The sequence below is a fragment of the Alosa sapidissima genome, chromosome 10 (genome assembly GCF_018492685.1).
Source record: "Alosa sapidissima isolate fAloSap1 chromosome 10, fAloSap1.pri, whole genome shotgun sequence".
Taxonomy (NCBI): domain Eukaryota; kingdom Metazoa; phylum Chordata; class Actinopteri; order Clupeiformes; family Clupeidae; genus Alosa; species Alosa sapidissima.
The window spans coordinates 20994909-21016974 of NC_055966.1; the positions used below are offsets into that span (position 1 = coordinate 20994909).

Below are 22066 nucleotides of genomic sequence, written 5' to 3' on the forward strand. Positions count from 1 at the left end.
AGAGGTCAAGCATCCATCACAAAGAATGCCAGTCAAGTCGAATGAGCAAACCCAGTCTAGAGTCAGCAACTATCCTAAGTCCAACTCTGAGCTTCATTAGTCACAGTGTATGAAAAAGAGAAATACCAACCACTTCCACAGCGTTCACAGAACAAAAACGTCACAAACGTCCAAACAGCTGAAGAGGTCAGCGGCCTCACAAGTCTGGGAGGTGATGTCCTCAGGTCGGGGAAAGCTGCGGAAATCCTGAGCGTCTGGTGGAGGAAGTGCTCGGGGACTGCGTAGGGGAGTCACACTGAATCAGAACAACAAAAAGCAGGAACTCCCTCAGCAGTCAGGTCAAGTCACAGGCATGGGCTCTAACTCAGCGCCACTCCTGAGCTATAAATCCTGCTGTTTGTGTGTGAGCCATGTGTATGTGTGTGTGTGTTTGTGCGGTAATGTGTGAGTTTGAGGGCATGCTGCCTGTGCCGTGTCGCCTCTGATTCCCCCTGGAGGAGCAAAAGTCACAGCCAGCCTCTGCCTCTTTTCCTACGCAAGCAGCCAAGAGACATCGAGAGCCAAGGCTGAATGAGTGGAGCGGTCGCTGAGTGGTGCACTCTGAATAGAATGTGAGTGTGTGTGCGCTGTGCCTGAGTGTGTATGTGTGTGCGCGTGCAGTGCCTGAGTGTGTGTGTGTGTGTGATTGAGTGAGTGAGTGAGAGAGTGTGGATGTGTTTGTTCACCTAGGGAGGAGGCGTCTCTTTCTGACACAAGGGTAGGAGACCGTTTCCACTGGAGAGTAAGCTGGAAGGGGTGGGCTCTTGTACAACTCGGACAGACTGAGGCAGGCTCTGATTCACATGTTTGTAATCACTGTTGTCTGTGAAAGCTGTAGACATCCATACACACCCTGGCACATCGCCCATGGGAAATGGGGTGGAGGTTGCTTGATAAAGTGCCTCTCCTCCTAAAGGAAAAGCAGCTGATTCATGTTAACTGACAACTCTCTCTAAAACACACGCTCCCTCTTCTTTCCAAAGAAGAGAGAGAGAGAGAGAGAGGCTTAGGGGGGGGGGGGGGGGGGGGGGGGGGGGGTTGCATACGCTTGTGTCCGTGCCATGAATGGTGCGATGATGCGCGCGTTTTCATGAAACGGCGCCACCGCTGTGCAAGTTTCCCCCTGTGCGCCGCGTGCAGGGAAGCTCTCTGCTGTGCTCATGACGTCTTAAGGAAGGAGGGCACAACCACACAAGAAATCCAAATGAAATTAATTAATCATTGGCGAACATAACAGTGGGGCAGCACGGAAACTAACGCCTGAATAAAACATATGTTGCTGTTTTCTGTTTGTGTGTGATGTGGAGCATGTGTGTGCTGGAGGGACCGGGGGTCACATCACAGCATTAAATGATAGGCTATGTTTACAAAGTTTCATGTCCTCAGTTTCTACTCTGTTAAATATTACTCCCTAATTCGCTCGAACATGACAGCTCACATGTCATTCATCCTAATAATTGTTTTACTGACAGACACGCACACATTGCGTGCGACATGAATGCGTAAACACATTGAGCTAAATCCACCACGCAGTGTAAAACTGTAAACCCAAATTAGCTTAAACATCTTGATTCTTATTATCCTAAATTCTAACACTACACATTCATATTTGATTCACCTGACTTTTGGTGACACACTAACACACTCAGATCGAGGGAGCCATAGGCCACTGAGGTGGAAGATCGACGGGGCGTAGGAGTAGCAGAAAAAGTTTTCAGATGCTCCTTTCCCGCCATCAACCGAGATGTGGGAGTGACGGACCAGTGGTTTCTGACTGGCAGGAGCCAAAAGTACATGTAATTGGCTCCCACAAGCTCACAGTGGTGGTGATGGGATTAAATAGAGATTTTCTAACCTTTTCTGGTCTGTTTTTCTCTCACTCTGTACCCCAGGTCGAACTGTTGATTCATAATCAAACTCTAGTTTAAACGTGTGACTCCTGGTTGAAAATAAATCTTATCAAACTGTCAAATTGTAATAAGGGTTCTAGGCTATGCGTTGTGACATTCAGCATGTACATGTAAAAGTTGTTTGCCTCGAACATATCTTGCCTTTGTAAACACACCGTATGTTTCAACTGTCAATCCTAAGCAGATCAGGCGAAGGAGGTTGGGATTCCTGAGTGGTTGGTAGTTTACCACATCTGAGTCAGCAGAATAAGAGCATACCACACATCCTATATCCTCCCCTTGCCCTCCGCCCATGAAATTCAATTGTCTGAGGGACAACCCAATGACCTGGGCAGGATCAGTCAGGAAGTTATAAACACCAAATAAGTGCATCATATAATGAAAAGTCAATAGGTAGGTGATCCAGTCTCTGAGGAAGAATTGGTTTGTATGCATCCACTGAACACATCTCCTTTGAAAGAGGTACCTCTAATGTCCATTATTCGTATTCTTCAAATGTATCTGCTAATTTTGTTATTAGTTAAAATTACTTTTCATGCATGCTTTTTTATGATGCAGTCCTATGTGTGTGTGTGTGTGTGTGTGCATGCATGCATGTGGGGTTGAGTGGTTGTGCATTTCTGAATTGTGGGGGGACAAAATTACAGAGAATTTGACCCAAATGGCAATGCATATTTTAGACAGTTCTGGATAAATATACCATATCATGCATTTTTAATGTCTGCACAGACCACCTGGAGGCAAACAATAAGTGTGCCAAAGCTCAATTTCTCTGCGACAGCAGCAGACACTGATGCTAGGTTATTAGACTAACCAGCACTGTGTTTGCCTGTGATGTTTATGGATCAATTTGTTCATCCTCTCTGTCCTCTATATTTTCCTCCATCATATTATCATTCTCTATGATTCCCAATCTAAAAGACCTTCATCTAAATATATAAATAAGGTCATCACAAAATAGAATACATCTAGTTGGATGTACATTGTGGGTATACATGGTGAGAATAGGCTTAGAACTCATCTGGATAATGAAATAGAGTGCAATCTGCAATTCACTTCAGTCTCTGGCTCGGTTTCAATCAACATGTGGCCCCGTCATTGCATGGGAACCCCCCCAAGACAGGCAAGTATGTTTGTTGGCTGAATTATTTAAAGTGAAACTCTGTCTGTGATGATGAATGATAATGGGGGAATTGAAATGAGCATGTGTACACTGTGCTCCAAAGGATTCCCATCTATCCTGGACATGAATAATTCCAGGAAGACAACCACACATGAGCTGTTTCTGCAAAGTTATTTTTTTCTCCGAGTGTTTGAAAAAAGAATCACGTACTATGAATCACATACTTTAGTGTTTTTTCTCCCTGCTCTAGTGGATTAAATTGTTGTGGACTGAAGAACGGCCTGCTATGCTGATGATAGCTGTTGCTTCTGGTTGCATGCTCATATATGGATATGCTTGACATCAAAGTGAAAACACACCTGTGCGAGATTATGTATCAATCATACAGGGCGCCACAGGCACTTGGAAAGCCATGGGGTCACCGATGCTCTGACAGCAAGACAGATTGAGGCCTACAGTCCATGTCAGGAGGGTAAGTGAAAGGACACTCACAGAGTTAATTTCCCTCTCTCCCACTGGAAAGTAAGGGCAAAGAGTCAGGTATTATTTTAGCTTCCGCTTTCTTCAGAGTTGTTGATAAAATACCATTTCCGGAGAAGCTTAAAATCCTCAAGCACTCCCACATAGCGTGAGAGCTTCAGTGGGGATGAGTACACATAATAAAACAGAGTTCAATAAAATCCTGGATGTACATGCAGACAGTACCCCAAACCATTTAAACAAAATCTATTAAATATCTGCTTCATGTCAAAAATGACTTGGTTTCCTTAGTGGCGAATCAGAGGTGACTCTTAGTGATGCATCCCAGGTTCCATTGTTGTGACCGTTGGGTATTGTTGATAACACATACCCAAGTTGATCTCTGAAATGACGTCGTCTTCCTCAGTAGGAAGTCAAAATACATTGTGAATACATATTCTGCACTTTGATGATTGCACAGCCTAGAAATCCTTTTTGAATCACTGAAAAAAGTTAATCAACATTATTAAACTGTGCAACGACTAATGGCTTCCCTGGATTTTTACTTATGGTTGTAGTTACAGACAAGATGTCTGTTACGTAAATCTGGTGCTGCTAACATGACAGTGGCACTCACAAGGGGATGCATTTGGCTGTCTCACATTACCATTGTCTGGGAGGTTACAAAATTAAAACCATTAAACATAGCTGTGTGACTGTCTTGTAGCTTTAGGCTCCATGAAAACACAGATGAATAAAAGGAATTGAAGGATAATTCTGTCATATCAATTATTTCCTCAGAGATTAAGTATTATAATAAAATTCTCTACTGGTCTTAGGTGGTTGATGGCCTTGTCACAAAATGAACATAAACATGTGTTTAGTTATCAGTGGACAGAATACCAGAGGAGATACCTTGCATGAAAGAATCTTTTGTTTTTTATATTATATTATTTTTACAAATTACAAGTTATTGACGTCTCACGGGTTCATTACAACAGGAATGGAACTCCAAACACAGCTACCATTCCACGCATCACACTGTTTATAACAGTGTGTTTTCCATTCTTTTCGCGGGATTTGTCTATATGGGAGTGATTGTGATATCATGACATCGAAAGTAAATATTTCTAGCGTGAGAATGCAGGCAATTTCGCAATATTTAAGTCATAATGTTACATTATTTCTAAGAGATACTGATTCTACTAGACTGCGCTCCTATGAACCGTATGCACCCATTGGAGCAATTTGTGGACAAGGACAAATTAATTATTATTATGTACAGAGCCGTAGATAAATAATATACTGCTCTGGTTATGTAGGAATTAGAGCTCCCCTCATTGGTCATTCTTTATATTACATCATCTATGATCTTGTGAGGTTTACCATCTCATAATTGAGAGTTACATTTTATTTGTGTAACTGTAATCACATTTTTCAAAGCACAAAAATAAATATTGTGGTTCAGTTTCTATTTTGGACATTATTGATAAATATGAAACCATACAAAACCCGTATAAAACAGCCCATCATGACCTCATCCTGTGACTGACAAATAAAACAGAATAAGACCTTTTCACCTCAGCATTAGCAATGAGCCAACAACGCTATATCACTCTAAGACCTTGACCTGACATATTTAATCTGTCACTAGCCCAGGTGGCTGTCCCCGCATGCTTTAAAACCACCTCCATTCTTTCTTAAAGCTTCTCTCATCCTCTCAAAGGAACTCTGGATGTCATTAATAGTGACCATTGGGTCCTTGGTTACCTGTCTGACTAAGGCCCTTCACCCCAGATTACTCAGTTTGGCTGAGCGGCCAGATCTAGGAAGACTATTGGTTGTTCCAAACTTTTCCATTTGAAAATGATGGAGGCCGCCGAGCACTTTCAATGCTGCAGAAATGTTCTTGTATCCTTCCCCAGATCTGTCTTCAACAACCCTGTCTCGCAGGTCTACGGACAATTTTCTTGACCTCGTGGCTTGGTTTTCTCTCTGACATACACAATCAACTGTGAGACCTTAGTACGAAGTGAATTCATTTAGGCACAGGTGGACTCCAAACAAGTTGTAGAAGCATCTCAAGGACCATTTATAGAAGTAGGATGCACCAGAGCTCAATTGCAAGCGAACAAAGGGTCTGAATACTTATGTAAATGGAATATTTCAGTCTTTTATTTTTTTATAAATTTACAAAACACTCCAAAAACCTGTTTTTTGTGGAGTGTTGGATTATTATATGTTGATTAATGAGAAAAATAAATGAATTGAATCCATTTTAAGATGAGTCTGAAACATAACAAAATGTGGAAAACTTGAAAGGGTCTGAAAACTTTCCGGTTGCACTGTATGTTAATATACTGCATCTATATTATTCTTACTACTATTATATTGTTACTGCTACCACATTGCACATATCTGTACATATTGTTCATATCACATAGCCATATTTATTCTGCTCTTATATAGTAACTGCTAATACAATGCACATATTTATATCTAATTTATATTACTCTAAGTCTAAGCCATCTTCTGTAAACCTACTGCATACTACTGTCTACACTGCACTATATTTCCTGTCCTGCATCGCCTGTCTATACTTTGTATATCACATTGCACTTTTCTGATTTTTTGCACTTCTGGATAGATGCAAACTGCATTTCGTTGGCTTTCTACTTGTACTCTGCTCAATGACAATAAAGTTGAATCTAATCTTGAATCTAATATATATATATTTTGTGAGTAAAAACTGACTTTGCTATTACACTGCATTATAACACTGCTCTATAACATTTCCAGTTCCTTGCCAAAAAAAGTGAGAGAATATATCCATAAAAAGGAACAAGGAAGAACAGAGCCATGCTAGTACCCATTCCGCACTACCATAGGATAAGATCCTTGCTCCCATTGTGATCAGCCTGATGTTTGTATGATATAGATCTGTGATCCAGAGTTTTAGATAAGTCTGAAGCGATGGATGAGTTTACTTGGGATGCCTGTCGGGATTGCATTGCAATAGTCGATGTGAGATGTTAGGGTGTTTTCAAGCACTTCAGTGGAGCATTGCATAAGTACAGGGCGCAATCTGGAGATGTTCCTGAGATGGAAAAAAGCAGTCCGAAAGACATGGTTGGAAAATGAGATGGTGTACTGTCCAGGATAACTCCAAGACCTATCACCTGTTTAGAGACAGGTATGATGGCCTCACCAATGGAGACTGAGGAGATGGCAGTGGGTTTACTGGACACATAGAGCCGTCTAGGAGTGGAAGTGGATGCCATAGTGCCTGAAGATGTTACTGAGAGGAAGTTGGTAAATGATAAACAGAAGTGGCCCCAGTACTGAATATGAAGTATCAGAGGTTCCGAGGCTGTATTTTGTGAAACAAATATTGTCACTGCACCCCAGAAATGTAGAATGTGTAAAAGATATGAGCAGTGGTTGTTTTGTGATACAACCTCCACATTGTTTTTCGTGATGGCCAGTGGACACTGTGCATGTTTCACCACTGACCATTGCCCACTGACTCACAACACATAAAACTAACCTGTCTCACAACGATCTAATCCCAGCTCACGTTCCCTATTAGTGGGTGAACAATCCAACGCTTGGTGAACTCTGCTTCACAATGATAGGAAGAGCCGACATCAAAAGGATCAAAAAGCGACATCGCAATGAACGCTTGGCCATAAGCTGACATTATCATCCTAAAACAGACCTCATTTGAGGACCATGTGAACCACAGATTAACGCTGTAATTTGCATTTTGAAATAATCTATATGTACTCTAAGAAGATCACTGTAAAAGTTTGACATACACCCTCTTCTCCTCCAGCAGAATCTTTCATGTCTGCATCTTTTGTTTTCTCTGAATTCAGCAATGGCTTTTTTAACATGCCGCTTTCTGTCACAGGACTTTCGTCTCCTGTGGAGGAGTGGGGGTCCACATGGACAGACAAACAAACATCACATGGAACTGGACCCTTGGATGCCTCTGCAGAACACGTAAGCACAGCCATCGGGCTATGAAATGACACACAGCAGGCCCCGGTGACTTGGAGTGATATGTCACTACAAGTCTTTGTCCTCACCACAGAGGTGACCAACACTTCAAGGTTCAAGGTGTCCTCATTATCCCCAAGGGGGCGATTTTTTATGCAGCCAGCAGAGCATATGCATTGATGGTAATTTTGATACCATAGATTTAATAGAGACCCAGTCAGACCAATAGTATGAAAAATCAGGAACAGAGTTTATTTACAATGATGCGCATCAAGGGAGAGACAGCATGACTTCACCTAAAGATCCATCAGCTGCTCTAACTAGACAAGGAAATAGTTAGAGTTTAAGTATCCTTCCAGGCTGACGGGAGATGGCGTTGGTCATCCCATGTCACGTGGACTACACTGAATCAGACCCTGATTAGTGGCAGCCTGGCAATCTGGAGCAGATAGCTACTGACGCAGCCATGCAGAACAGCGAAACACTGCAAAGTCATAATATTCCTGCTTATCTCTAAACACAGTCACACAAAGATATACACAGGGACAGTACAGATATCATACAGTCATTACATAGAATCATACTTTTAGTATCAAAGTGACCCACTAATGAGAAATGCAGAACATTAAACCACATATTGGAATATTGGACATAATGCAGAACATTAAACCATATATTGGAATATTGGACATAATTCCAATGTCCAATATTCCAATATGGCCATTTCTACTGTCCAGAGAAACTACTGTCATGTAGTTTTAAGTTGTAGTTTTAAGAAAGTCCTAAATTATTCACTGTCCACTGACATTTGGGGGGGGGGGGGGGGGGGGGTTGGGGATAGTCACACCATGCACTGCCCTCTCTATCCTCTTCTTCTACCACATTTATCTTCTGCTAAACTTTGTAATGATTATAGTAGTAGTATGTAGAGTATAGTAACGATAATATGAACTAATAGTAATGATTGATGCAGTATTAATTCCTATCTAAGGCCTGCTCTGCACTGTAGCTTGAATAATATTCCTCATTCCAAGTCGCTTTGGATTAAAGTGTCTGCTAAATGAATAAATGCAAATGCAGATGTTGAGGTCTAAAGTGCAGCACTGAAGTGGAGCACTGAGAATGTCAGAGAATGACTCAAGAAAAGTTGCACGATTCCATTTTAGTAATTTGAGATGAAGAATTCAAATACGGGGATGAAATTAAAAAATATGAAAATATTGGTCTTACAGGCACAGGCAATTTGGCAGCCCCCTGGCATTTTTTAAATATGCATGGCAGCCAACCACAATTGGGATGAAGTCAAAAATGTCTTGAAATGATAAAGGGGTTGCAAAATATGTCATTTTATTGTGTATATCTGGCACTCCAATGATTGAAAGGGGGAAAATAGGATACTTGTTGAGCTTTTTTATGTGATTTTAATCGTGATCCAACAAGCCTCATCCCCTTAACATTAACCAAGAAGAAAACCTGTGGTTCAAGCTCACCACTGTCGATCCAATTTCCAGAATTTCCATCTGATGATACAGAATGGTCTTGAAGCTGTTGACTCATTTAGCTTAGGGGCAATGATTATCTGTAGAAAAACATTAATCAATCACTCGCAGAGAGCACATACCCGCTTACTATTAAGCAATAAGATCCTTCTTATTTACCAAGTGTGGCATAATAGACACATCTTCGGTACATTTTTCAAGGAGTTTGAAAGAATTCAGTTGTATAGTGTGTGGGAGTATGTGAACATGGTGCATGAGATTAGGGATGATTAAAAGGCATCATTAAAGGCTTAAAATGCTATGAAGGGTTATAATAGTGGCTAAGGACCAGAGGCTAGCATGCAGTAGCCTGAAAAGTTGTGGGTTCTATTACTGGCTTCCACTGTTGTGCCCTTGAGCAAGGGACAAAACTAAACTGCTCCAGGGACAATGTAGTTCCTTATAATATAATTGACACCTGGAATCACCAGTCTTGGAAAATGTTCCTTCGGCTGTTTATTTTTTTTTTAGAAAAAAAATACAAACCACCTCAAAAATATTTTTTCTGTAACAGATGAACATTCTGGCATTGTGAAGCCTAACTAAAATAAAATAAATAAAAATCTGGCTTTTTTTTCACAGCTTGATTCCTCAGAGTAACAGACTTCACTAATGTAGATATTCTTAATCAATCAGCTTCCAACTTTGTAGAATGGCATTTGACAGATGAGCTTTGCAGGAAGGAGCCTTGTCATGTACCATTCTCTTCAGATTCCACCATCAATTTTCAATGGGATTGAGATCCAGACTGTTTGCTGGCCATGCCATTGACTTGGTATGTCTTTTTTGAAGAATAGTTTTAACATTCTTTACTCCATGGCAAGATAAAGAATCAGGCTGGAAAATTGACTTATCACCAAAATTCCTTTCGATTAATTGAATGACAACTGTCCAAATTTCAATGCATATTTTTGCATTTACTGTAGAAGTCATGACCGCCATCTCCCCTGGTCCTTTAGACATTTAACCCCATGAATGAAAACTCTGGTTTTCAGGCAGTCACCTTTGTATTTTTAATTGGAACGACAGCAAACAAAAGTTCCAGCATCATCTCCTTGCCCAATGCAGATTTGTGATTAATCTCCCCTTCATCCAATCATCCACAATTGCTTCGCTTTAGCCCACTGTAATCAAATGTAAAAGAAAAATATAAAAAAGACTGCTTGAATAAAACAAGACAGTCTCCAGTCATGATATTGCATGTCAGCAAAAGGACCAGGGGAGAGGAGTTATACTTCTACAGTAAATGGACCATACATTAAAATGATGGACTGTCAATCGAAAGGAATTTTGGTGAGGTCATTTCCCAGGATAATGCATCTTGCCATAGGTTTAACATAATTTGCTCTTTCTTCTGGAATGACATCAAGTCAATGACATGGCTAGCAAAATAGTCTTGATCTCAGTCGCACTGAAAAGGTGTGGTGCAAACTGAAGAAAAGGCATCATCCTGTAAAGCTGATGTCTGCTGTTTGGCAAGGATGAGACCTGATTGATAAAGAACACTGTTCTACATTAGTGAAGTATATACACACACCTCAGAGAACGCAACCGGTAATAAAAGCCAGAAGAGGTGCAATAAAGTACTAAGTCTGATGTTTTAGGTTTGTGACGTGATAGGGCATGTGGAGGAATCCTGTGAAACTAAAAAAAAAAAATTACCTTCAATTTATGTCGTTTTTGGAGCCATGTTTCACAAAAGGCAGAATGTTTATCTGTTACAGAAAAATGCGGCACAACTGATTTATTTTCTAAAGAGTGGTAATTTTTGCAAGGGGTTGTTTGCAAGTCACTTTGGATGAAAAGTGTCTGCTAAATGATTACATGTAAATGAACGACAGACAAAAACTGAAGGTAGCTGGTGCCATCTGCTGGATGCTTTGCCAACTGCACATTTGAATACAGCATGTAAGCATGCTAGCTCTCTCATATATATATATATATATATATATATATATATATATATATATATATATATATATATATATATATATATATATATATATATATATATATATATATATATATATATATATTATATATATATATATATATATATGTGATTATCAACTCTAAGCATTCTGTAGACTTGAATAAAACAGCTCAAGGTTCCATTAAATTCTGAAAAAAGTCTGAGTTTAATAAAAACAGTGCAGAAGAGGTCATCAGATATTGCAAACAGAACAGAACACATTGACCTATATCTTCAAAACACTAGAACTCTACCCAAACAGTCCCACCCCCTCTCCATTTTCTGCTTGCTTTACAAGCCCGGATTTTTCGTTAACATAAATAATTGAGAATTTTTCCCAGTAACTCAACCAGCAGGCACTGGAAATGTCAATACTTCAATCAACAATTTTTTACCATTATCTACCGTGACCCCATTGTCATATCAAGTCACTGGTCAAGACTGTCCTTTAGTGTCCAAGCCACATGCCTTGAAACTTACACCAAGACATTCTGAAAGTACGTAATGGTGTTAGAGGTAGATTCCAAAGACTTTGTGGTCAAGTCTGATACTTTCCCCAAACAAGACAGAAACAGGGAAAAAAAAATAAAAGTGTGAATTTACATATGTGGTAAAAAAGTAACATAAACCACTTTGTTAATGCTGGAGTTTCAGTAGTCCTTAAGTACACGTACAAGTCAAATGGAAAGTGCGCATACACACTTGAGATTTTCTTTCAGTACAAAGGAAAGAAATCCCTTCACTTATGTCAAGACACCCAGTTGATTGGAGGCATTATGCTTTGCACAAACACACTTAAACAAATGTTTTTTGTAAAATTGAAGAGAACACAAGAATAGCATCTTGATCGATCATCATTTGGTCTTGTGTTCGCTGGAAGTGACTGAGAATGCGGAGACTACTGTTCCAGCTGTGCAGTGAAATATCAATGAACTCGGGCAGGCTGGTGGGGAGTGGTGTAAGGAAGGGTTTGCATAATCCGACAGAAAAGACCTCAGGACTCCCTCCAGCAGGTCAGTCAGTTACACACACACACTTTCACTCCATGTCCTCGGCCTGGGCCATGTAGGCATCCAGCTCGGCATCCAGGTGGCCTTTGGTTTTGGACATGTAGTCGTCCAGCTGGTTGTCCAGCTGCTCTCGGGTCAGTTCGGAATGTCCAGCACCCCAACCTCTACCCCGGCCACGACCGCGTGCGCCACCCCGACCGGCGAAAGCACCACGGGCTCCACCCCGATTGCCGAATCCGCCACGTGCTCCACCCCGATTGCCGAACCCGCCACGAGCTCCTCCCCGATTGGTGAATGAGCCACGTGCTCCGCCCCGATTGGTGAATGCGCCACGTGCTCCGCCCCGATTGGTGAATGCGCCACGTCCACGGAGACCCACTCCGCGACCTGCAAAAAGTGGAAAGTTGCTTTAAGTTCACATTACACAGCTCAGGCAATCCATGCCCGATGGACCCCTCAGCCTCCCCCTCCCCTCTGAGCGAGAGAGGCGCACACACACACTAGAGATGCGCTGATGGGCTATTATTTCAACCATAACTGCATAGCAAAACTTATCAGCACCAAAGTTTTTTTTGACCAATTTTCAAAACCGCACCCACCCACCATCCGCTGGTTGTTTTAATGTAGGCTATATGGGTGATGCAGCGCTGCTGACATGAGGCTAGAAAGCCCTTGCCTGTTCTAGAAAGACTGATCCAATGCAGCAAATATATTAAAAGGCTAAAGTCGTACATTGGCTATGTTGTAGCCTATCCCAAGAATATCAGCAGCAAACTCTCTCGCAAAACAGTGTCCAAATAAAACGTACATCGGCCTGTTGCCTATTCTGACACCTTGTGACAATATATCGTCCAAAATGCTTGATTGCATTGTCCACATTTTAGCTAAATTTTCATGTACGACATCAGCATTTTTGTTCAGTGAATCTTTTGTAAATTGCTTTAGAATTACCGTCGGGCCTATAGGCCTATTGCCTGGCTTGCCTCAGCTTTGGTCACGTCCTTTTACAATTTTATCATTGTAATAAAAAACGCAATTTGCCACATAATTTACACATAAACATGCTCCTGGCCTACTAATTAATGCCTATTGTACTTTATTTTTTTCAAAAAAAAAAATAAAAATAAATAAAAACCAAATCCTTGATAAAATAACAAGTCATTCACATTATAGGCTACTTTACGCACTGTAATGTCAGGGTGACACTATGACAAGCCTGTTCTGAAGACTCCCATTCATTTTGACTGCACGGGAAGAGCGCGTCAAAATAACCCAGGCAGTCTCATCTAGGATATAACACAGGTTGGAAGTCAACGTCAAGTTGGTTCTATTTAGGGAGGTGAATGTGTGTAAACATCTGTAGATGACTCAGAAATGACATCGGAAGACAAGGAGTGAATAGTGGCAAGAGGCAAGCCGAAGGCTGCTGACAAGGGCCCGACGCTATTGTAAAGAAATTTAGGCTACAAAAGATTCACAAAAATGCTGATGTGGTACATGAAAATTTAGCTAAAAATGTGGAGAATGCAATCAAGCATTTTGGACGATATTTTGTCACAAGCTGGCAGAACAGGCAACAGGCCGATGTGCGTTTTATTTGGAGACTGTTTTGCGAGACAGAGACCGAGTTTGCTGCTGATATTCTGGGGATAGGCTACAACATAGCCAATGAACGACTTTAGCCTTTTAATACATTTGCTGCATTGGATCAGTCTTTCTAGAACAGGCAAGGGCTTTCTAGCCTCACGTCAGCAGTGCTGCATCACCCATATAGCCTACATTAAAACAACCAGCGGATGGTGGGCGGGTGCGGTTTTGAAAACTGGTCAAAAAACTTTGGTGCTGATGGATGGCTGATGGATGATAGTTTTGCTATGCAGTTATGGTTGAAATAATAGCCCATCAGCGCATCTCTAGTGTGTGTGCCTCTCTCGCTCAGAGGGGAGGGGGAGGCTGAGGGGTCGATCAGGCATGGATTCTAAACTCTGTGGTGGATAGGATCTACAATTAGGTGTTAATTAATATTACTACGCTAGGTCGAAGTACTCCCAGTGCTATTGCGCCACACATTGTAGTTCTCCTGTTTATTCCCTTGGAAAATCGCCACGTTTCCTGTTGTGTGAACGTAGACATTTTTATCAACTACTAGTGCAACTGTATTTAAGTTGGGAAAACGTGGATGTTTTTGATTACTTCTACGTCTGGCTACGTCTGAGCCCGCTAGCATAGCAACATGCTAACAGTCGCGCCGCGCACCAGAGCGTTTGAGTGCACGTACTGACACGGGAGAGGTATGACTCAACTCGTGAAAGTTAAGGTAAGAACATATATTACTACTGACATTGGGTGGCGTGTTCCTTTAAGGAATGCAAACTACTTATTTAGTCAGACAAGCACTTGTCATCTGACAATGCAATTTACAAGTGATTTTTTGTTTCTGATGAGGGAAGGTTATTATATTCTGGTGCAAAACAAACACAGTGGACTAAATTCTCATAAGAGGCTCTCAGGCTTTCACAATGTTCACAAAAGTTAACTCAAAGCATTATAACATGCATTAAAAATTGCTCACATGTGTATATTCAATTCAAGACAGGTGCACCCACCTCTTCCTCCGAATCCAGGACGGGCTCCTCTACTGACCAGCACACCAGCTCGGCCCACCTGGCCTCCTCTCTGCCTCAGGCCCCGCCTCACTGCCAGTCGAGCAGGTCCTCCACGGCCGCGCATCACACCTGACCGGCAATAAATCAGTGCATTCATAACACATGTTCAAATAACATTTTGAAATGACCAAGACACAAATAGCATACATAAGATGTGGACCGGGGACTTGTGTCTGCTTGCCAAATTTGAACGAACCGCTAGATTTATGCTTAACCCTTAGAACCTTAAGCTGTTTTTACACTTTCATTTTACCTTTATTAAGGATTTATTCTGGTCATTTTAAGTGCCACACACACATATTATATATTGTTTTTTTTAGGAGAGTCTAGACCATCCAGATCTGCTATCATTTCATTTATTAGTACTAGCATTGATTTTATTTTTTAAAGAATTAAAATATAAAGTGTATTATAAAAAATTCTTATATTTCGACATGTATCTCACCACAGCAAGCTCATAGCTCTACATGCATTTCATGTGTGTGTAGGGCAGACTGTCCTGAATCGGGCAATATAATTGCCATGTTGGAGGGATACTCGGGCTGAACAAATATGTGGTGTGTGATTTACTGAAATAAATGCAATTTTTTTTATTTAGTGATGAAAAATGACCTTTCTGCGCTCCACATCTGTGACACGAACTGATCTGACTTGACTCAAGGTTGCATGTTAACCTGTCAATGTTTAAAGTGCTAAGATTGGTTTAACAAACTTTTGTGAACATGCACATCAGAGTACTGCTTTACTAATGTAAAATATAATTAGGCCTACAATAGTTTAATTGTTTTTGCATTGTTGCATGATGCTTGTATGAGAAATACTTCTCAAAACAACAGCAGTTATATGGGTGCCGTTGTTTTGGGATGTTTCCCTCATGCAAGCATCATACACTGATCGAATATTTATATGCTATTTAATTACATTTCATTTTAATGCCTGAAAGTAAGGATTCAGGAAACACAATACCAGCTTTTGTGAATGGTAAATGGCGGATCAGATCATGCGTAAATCACTGATCTGGAGATCTTAAACTAAGACTAATTAATAGCTTTTGGCTGACTGATACTTAATGCCAAACAGTGTTTTATATAGTCTGTGCTCTGTTTTTTTATGGAAGTTGCATAAATCCACGTCGTTCTATTAAATGTCGTTTCATAATTAAATAGTCTTCCAATAGGTTGAAGCTTATATAGCTTTGCTATAAACGCTCATATCACGACTTAATTCTATGCCTCCATGTTTGAGGACCCCAAATTACCAAGTATTTCCTACTAATAAGAGAAATGTTTGTTTTCTTTTTCTGTCCACGGCTCCTTGACCAATTGCGCAGCAAATTATCTGAGGATGGCCCGGGAATAATTTCACTCTGCAGACCATTGTCCACATTGCGGACCGCGGCCCATAGTTTGACAAATGGTGACCTGCATGCTGCCATATTAAGGCCTTTTTACGGTGTGTTTTAGCTGGGTTTTCACGTGGAAGGCTCTGTAGAAATCTAGCACCCTATTCAACGAAGTTAAACTGAAAGAGCGTGCATATTTTGAGCGAACGTGAACGTACTGTATTACTACTACTTTCGTTCAATGAACGCGCTCAGGCACAACACTGGGGAGTGGGGTAGCTGAAAGTTGACATATGCCCTGACTGAATACTGATGAATAATGATGAAGTCGAGGCCCACTTGCGGCGCCGCAATTAGTTCTTGACTTTGACATGTCTGCCATAGAGAAACACACGATAGCGTTGGATTATAAACATGCTTTGCCACAAGAACAGACAAAAACGTGGGGTAAAGTCAGCTATATGAAGTTATTATTTTGCCGTCACTTCATCTGTTTTATAACCCAGAAGGATGTACGTGGCATCAAATGATAGCTCTGAGTCTCCTCTTTCATCTGACATGCGTGGCATATCTATCCGATCACGGGTCCGCGAGTAATTCAAACGAGAGTAATGGGTGTGCAGCGTTGGTTTGTGTACATGACGTTATTATTTTGCAGTCACTTCGTCTGTTTGTATAAGCCAGAAGGATCGATAAACATGGTACCAATGGATAGCCCCGTGTCCCCTCATCTGATATGCTTGCCATATCGATGCGATCACGGGTTCGCGAGTAATTCAAACGAGTAATGGGTGCGCAGGTGAACGTAGAGAAGTATAGACTGTAAATATGATGCAATTTGATTTAATTTCATGATTTTTTTTTATTTTCATACTTGATCGTACAGACAAGTGTGTAGTCTCTTTGGAAATCCCCACTTCTGCTCAGTCATGCAATAAAAGTTTCATCTCGCCGCAATGAACAGTTCCGGAGCAATGTAACAGAAGAAAGGGTGTTTTTTTGACACTTTGCGTCAATCGGGTTCTAAGGGTTAACATACAACCAGCGGTAGGTAGAGCACTGAAAATCTATACTCAAATTAAAGTACAACACAGGCTTTGCATTTGTAAGATGAATGCAAAATTCTTTCCATTCCTCTTTATAGGCCCAGCCATTTTTCTCCCAGCTAACTTCTGTAGTTAATTAGAATAAGTCAGGTTCTTGTTAAAAACTGTCCATCAATGCCAAAATTGTAGCCTAGTGCCTAGTGTAGTAGTGCCCACATTTACTATTCACAATATTGAAAGGGGAGCTAAAACAGTTAAAGACCAATTACTCAAGTATACCCTCAATGGGCCGATACATGGTTTGTTTTTTCACAAGTTATTTTTTATTCATTCTGCATTTAAAGCAAAACCAAAGAGTTTTGTACCTTAAAATAAATGTTTCCAAAATCATTTCAGTGGTTCATCAACTCGTAACAGGGTGAACGGCACTTCTGCATTTGCTTCGCGGCCCTCTATCGGCTACAGCCGCACTAAGTAAGTTTGCCAGATCGGGTAGCGGAGTAGTTTGATGGATTGAAACATAAGAACCTACAAATTTGACTTGCATCTGATGTCGCAATCGATTATACTTTCATGAAATCATGCAACTTTCTCTACCTTATCTGTGGACATCATTATTTGCAAAGCCGGTGCTGGATAAACAAATAGCGTGCGTGCGACAGAGGAAAAGTTCTTTGGTGTTGCTTTAATAGTAGTCTACTTTGAGCCGCCAAGTTACTTGGCGACTCCTGAGCTATGAGCTAAAACATTGTTTACACTCCCGAAACATTGTTTACACTCCTGAACCGAACATACCTGTAGTTAATGGAGATGGACTAGGCCAAGGGTGCGCAACTAATTTCCCCAAGGGGGCACATGACAAACTGGGACTGTTGAGGAGGGACGGACCCAAAATACGGAACTCAAGTCTGAACAATTCTATTCTTGTATAACATTAAGTAACTCATATGGTTTTGATTACTTCTCGTAAGAACAGATGAAAATGTGAGGAAGACTAAGTAAAAATGGCAATATTTAATCTATGTCCAGTATTTAATCCTCTCAAATTATGACATTCACATGTTTTTGTTTTTTTTCCTAGTTTAAGTATAAGTGTATATACTCTTTTGATCCCGTGAGGGAAATTTGGTCTCTGCATTTATCCCAATCTCAGAATTAGTGAAACACACTCAGCACACAGTGAGGTGAAACACTAATCCGGGCGCAGTGAGCTGCCTGCAACAACAGCGGCGCTCAGGGAGCAGTGAGGGGTTAGGTGCCTAGCTCAAGGGCACTTCAGCCGTGCCTACTGGTCGGGGTACGAACCGGCAACCCTCCGGTAACAAGTCCGAAGCGCTAACCGGTAGGCCATGGCTGTTTTCAAAGACTGATACAAAAAAGTAGTACAATGTCTAATTAGGCTAGGGCAGCTAGGCCATGAAAATGTGAAGGAGTCAGTACAACCATAGGCCTGTGCCACCATTTGATCAACACTGAGCAATATTTCAAAGACCATCATTAAAGCGACACCAAAGAGTTTTTTGTACCTTAAAATAATGTTTCCAAAATTGTTTCCGTGGTTCATCAACTCGTAACAGGGTGAACGCCACTTCTGCATTCGTTTGCGGTCCTCTATCGGCTATAACCGCACTATGTAAGTTTGCCAGGTAGCGGATCTGTAGTTCGATGGAATGAGACATAAGAAACTACAAATTTGATTCGCATGATGTAGCAATACATCGTAGCCTACTTTCATAAAATCATGCAACATATTCTACCTTGTCTATGGACATCGTTCTTTACAAAGCCGTTGGATAAACAAATTGCGTGCGTGCGACAGAGGAAAAGTTCTTTGGTGTTGCTTTAAATTAACTCTATGCAGAATTAGACTATGAAAATGTGGAGCAGACAATAGTAGGCCGCGTCACTAGTTAAACATTCATAAAGAAAACTATTTTGAAAATGTAGGCTGTGTTTTTGCTTTAACTTTATACACAAAACTGTGACTGGTTGACTCGCCCTGTGTGTTGAGCCAGCTGCTTCAAGCAACCTGTGGTAGTAGCATACTAGTTCGCCAACATAAGCTTTGCAAATAAACTCAGACATATTTTGGTTACAATGACTGGGTTATCCGATCCGTCAGTAACATTTTGAAATGAACACTTCGTATCGCCAACGAGCAGCAGTAGGCTAGGAGTTCGACATTCTAACAACCGTTGCGGGGGTGAGCGACGCAGACACAGGAGACAAAACTTTGAAAGGTTTACGCCGACGGAAAGCAACTGCATTGTGTCGACGCAGATGCAAACTCCATTCACCAGCACATCAGTGAGGGTGTTTAGGTCGTATGCATCCACGCACAAATGCATGGGCGTACAAATAACAGTCGCTTTCAAAATAAAAGCAACAATATTGATTTGCGTGCACCATCTCTATGCTAGGCTCTCGACTACCGTTTTTTCACTGACCTTACGCGGGCCGGTCAGGGAACTCCCACGGGCCATATGTTGCCCATGTCTGGACTAGGCCATTTCTGTTTGTTATGACTCATTGAAACGTGCTGTAGGCCTGGACTACATCTTGCACATGCACTTGCATATTTCTCAATATGACAACTTCCTTATTTTCAACTGAACTCAAAGATTATGAACATATGGTGCATTTTAATTTATGCCCTTTATCATGTGTCCTACATGTTATGCATCCACTTCTGCTGTAGCATTTATTTCAGTTTATTCGGCTATATTTCTGACCTCAACTCTGTACAAGACATGGGTTCCATTATGCACTGCACGCTCACCTCTAAGAGGCATAGCTCCCCTGAAGAAAGCACCTCTTCCACGGCCACCACCACGCATTACCCCTCGGAATCCAGTCACTGCGAAGCCCCTAGTGCCCACTCCTCCTCGGGTCGCGGTGACCATCTGGCGGCCCAGCCGTGCCTGGACGCCTAGCCGTTGTTTTAGAGTCTGCAAGGGGAACAGGCAACATTGACACTTTGCATTTGCTTGAAAGCTATTCTATAGCCATGTTTTACACGGAACCAAGGCAGCAGCATAAAATGCTGTGTGTGTGTGTCCCAGCTCCTTTTTTAGAAAAACACATCTCTAAAAACTCTTTTCTACTCCACTGGTTACATTAACAAGGGATTCCATAGCAAAGATATGCATTTTTTTCCCCAAAGCATTCATACCTTAGCCTGTTTGTTCTGCAGGGCAGCCTGGACTGAGGGGCGATTCTCCATCTGCTGGGCAAGCCTTCGGTTCCGAGCAGTGGATGCATGTTGCTGCTGCATAGTGGCCCTCACATTAACTGCAGGAGGCTGCTTGTTCTTCAGCATATTAGTGAAGCTTTGGTGGAAGAACAAGTCAGAGAGAAAGGGGGGGGGGGGGGGGGATTGGGTGCAAGGGAGGTGGCATTTTAAATAAGGACCACTTTAACAGGAATGGTTTTCCCAACCAAAGGGTCTAATAAAGTAAGGTAAAGTACAGCACAAGACATGACTATTGACTAGGCACAGGATGACCGATGGGCAAAGAACTACTATACTATGAAAAATGGAAAAGCTGGGAGGTGAGTGGTGCCTCTTACAGGCTGCTGAACTTCCATCCAAGAACAGAAGCAGCAGCCCTGGACAGCAGATGGGAACACCATACCCAGCCGCTTACAGCCCAGACTACTGTCCCTCATCATAGCCTGTGCAGGGATTCTGCAAAATCAGGTCCAACACTAGGCTTGTCTGGGCTTGGACTAGGTGGTTGACTCACATCAGAAAGAAGGGAATGGGGAGATGGGTGATACAAAGCACACTAGTGCAGACAGGAAGATATACCCCAAACCCTCCAGAAGCAGGTGAAACATATGGCTTGCCACCACCCATTTGGAGTTAGTCCAATGCACTAGGTTGCACCTGGTGTTGACAATCAGACTCCAACACATTGTAGCCAACTTATGGCCCATCTGTTATTTCACCATTTGCATGTTTAATTCACATTAGAATTTCTGGAGGGGCCCATGAATTCTCTCTTTCTTGGATTTCAGTGGTCCCCATTTTGAGAGGGAAACTCACTGATACACTTGGCAACCTCTAACGTTACTCCTTTGTCAGAAAGTGGGATGCAGCTCACCGGTCATTCAGAGACACTTTGGTCGTGCTTTTCACCACAACTTTCGCTGCTGCTTGAGAGCTCATTTTTCCTCTTGAAGTAGGCTAGTTATCCTCTACCTGCGGCAAACACAAACACACAAGCTCAGGTTGCACTTTAAAGTCATGTCGGTGAAATTCAGTGTTGAATTAAGTTAACATTGGTTAACATCAGCTAGCTCACAGTAACATTAGCAGGTTAACGTTAGACAGAGAACTTGAAGCTAACAAACCAAACGTTTCAATTTAACTTGCCCCCTCTCCACCCGCACGAAAATTCAATTATATGGGGAAATCTCTCAAAAAGTTCTGTCACAAATAAATGCAAACGTCAACTGAAATAATGAATAACGTTACGTTGATAAATCTACACGGCATGTGATTTGGAAATCTAAAGACATCATTTTCATGGCCTACGTTAACGTAAACCAGTAACGTCAGTTTGCATCGACATATCAAGCTAACGTTAACGGTATGTGCTTAAAATGAATGAATGAATGAAGTTGATAGCTTACTTGCCTTGAGTGTTAGGCCTACCGCTAATCCAAATCTAAGTAATTATTTACACAAACCTCAAATATGTCTAGTAACGTTGCACTGATTAAACCGGAGCTAACATTAGCTGCCGTATTCCCTCTACTGCTACTTACCCAGACGTAAGATGACTACTTGCCTAGCTAACTTCACCAAAGAAAAATCGCTTCCACTGAACACTGAACAAAATGGCGTACACAGCTGCAACAATCACATGGCACAAAGTCTCGCGATATTTAAAGTCATTAGTACATGTTGATTGGCTAGTTAATCACAGCATTTCTGCGTTTCCACATTTTGGT

General features: G+C 41.5%; 2 protein-coding genes across 5 annotated transcripts in view; both read right to left on the reverse strand.

Annotated features, from left to right (window-relative positions):
* npr1b (natriuretic peptide receptor 1b) overlaps window positions 1-1685 on the reverse strand; it is a 67706-nt gene extending 66021 nt beyond the window's left edge. Inside the window, exon 1 of one of the 2 annotated variants that reach the window (XM_042106938.1) lies at window positions 1658-1685. The gene's annotated coding sequence lies outside the window, so the exon portion shown is untranslated. Of the gene's footprint in view, window positions 1-130; window positions 683-1657 lie in introns of those variants that run through there. The other variant, XM_042106937.1, reaches the window with a different exon arrangement.
* A 9502-nt stretch (window positions 1686-11187) lies between these two features.
* Window positions 11188-21979, reverse strand: chtopb (chromatin target of PRMT1b). Of its 3 annotated transcripts, none has more exons than XM_042107853.1 (6): window positions 21881-21979; window positions 21214-21311; window positions 20280-20436; window positions 19887-20055; window positions 14660-14788; window positions 11188-12440 (listed from the first exon to the last, which is right to left on the reverse strand). In XM_042107853.1, exons 2-6 carry the CDS (start codon window positions 21276-21278, stop codon window positions 12082-12084), a joined length of 879 nt encoding a protein of 292 aa, XP_041963787.1. In that variant the 5' UTR covers window positions 21279-21311; window positions 21881-21979; the 3' UTR covers window positions 11188-12081. The 3 variants fall into 3 exon arrangements, with proteins under 3 accessions (XP_041963787.1, XP_041963788.1, XP_041963789.1); XM_042107854.1 differs by having other exon boundaries at window positions 21750-21883; XM_042107855.1 differs by lacking the exons at window positions 11188-12440; window positions 14660-14788; window positions 19887-20055 and having other exon boundaries at window positions 20274-20436.
* Window positions 21980-22066: the final 87 nt, after the last annotated feature.

Bases quoted from the DNA above. Each gene is read 5' to 3' on its own strand.
- chtopb (XM_042107853.1), bottom strand. From the start codon at position 21,278: ATGAGCTCTCAAGCAGCAGCGAAAGTTGTGGTGAAAAGCACGACCAAA. The intron at 20,056-20,279 runs GTATGAATGCTT...TTCCCCTTGCAG, and splicing joins TGCAGAACAAACAGGCTAAG to ACTCTAAAACAACGGCTAGG. The intron at 12,441-14,659 runs GTGGGTGCACCT...CACTTTTTGCAG, and splicing joins TCCTGGATTCGGAGGAAGAG to GTCGCGGAGTGGGTCTCCGT.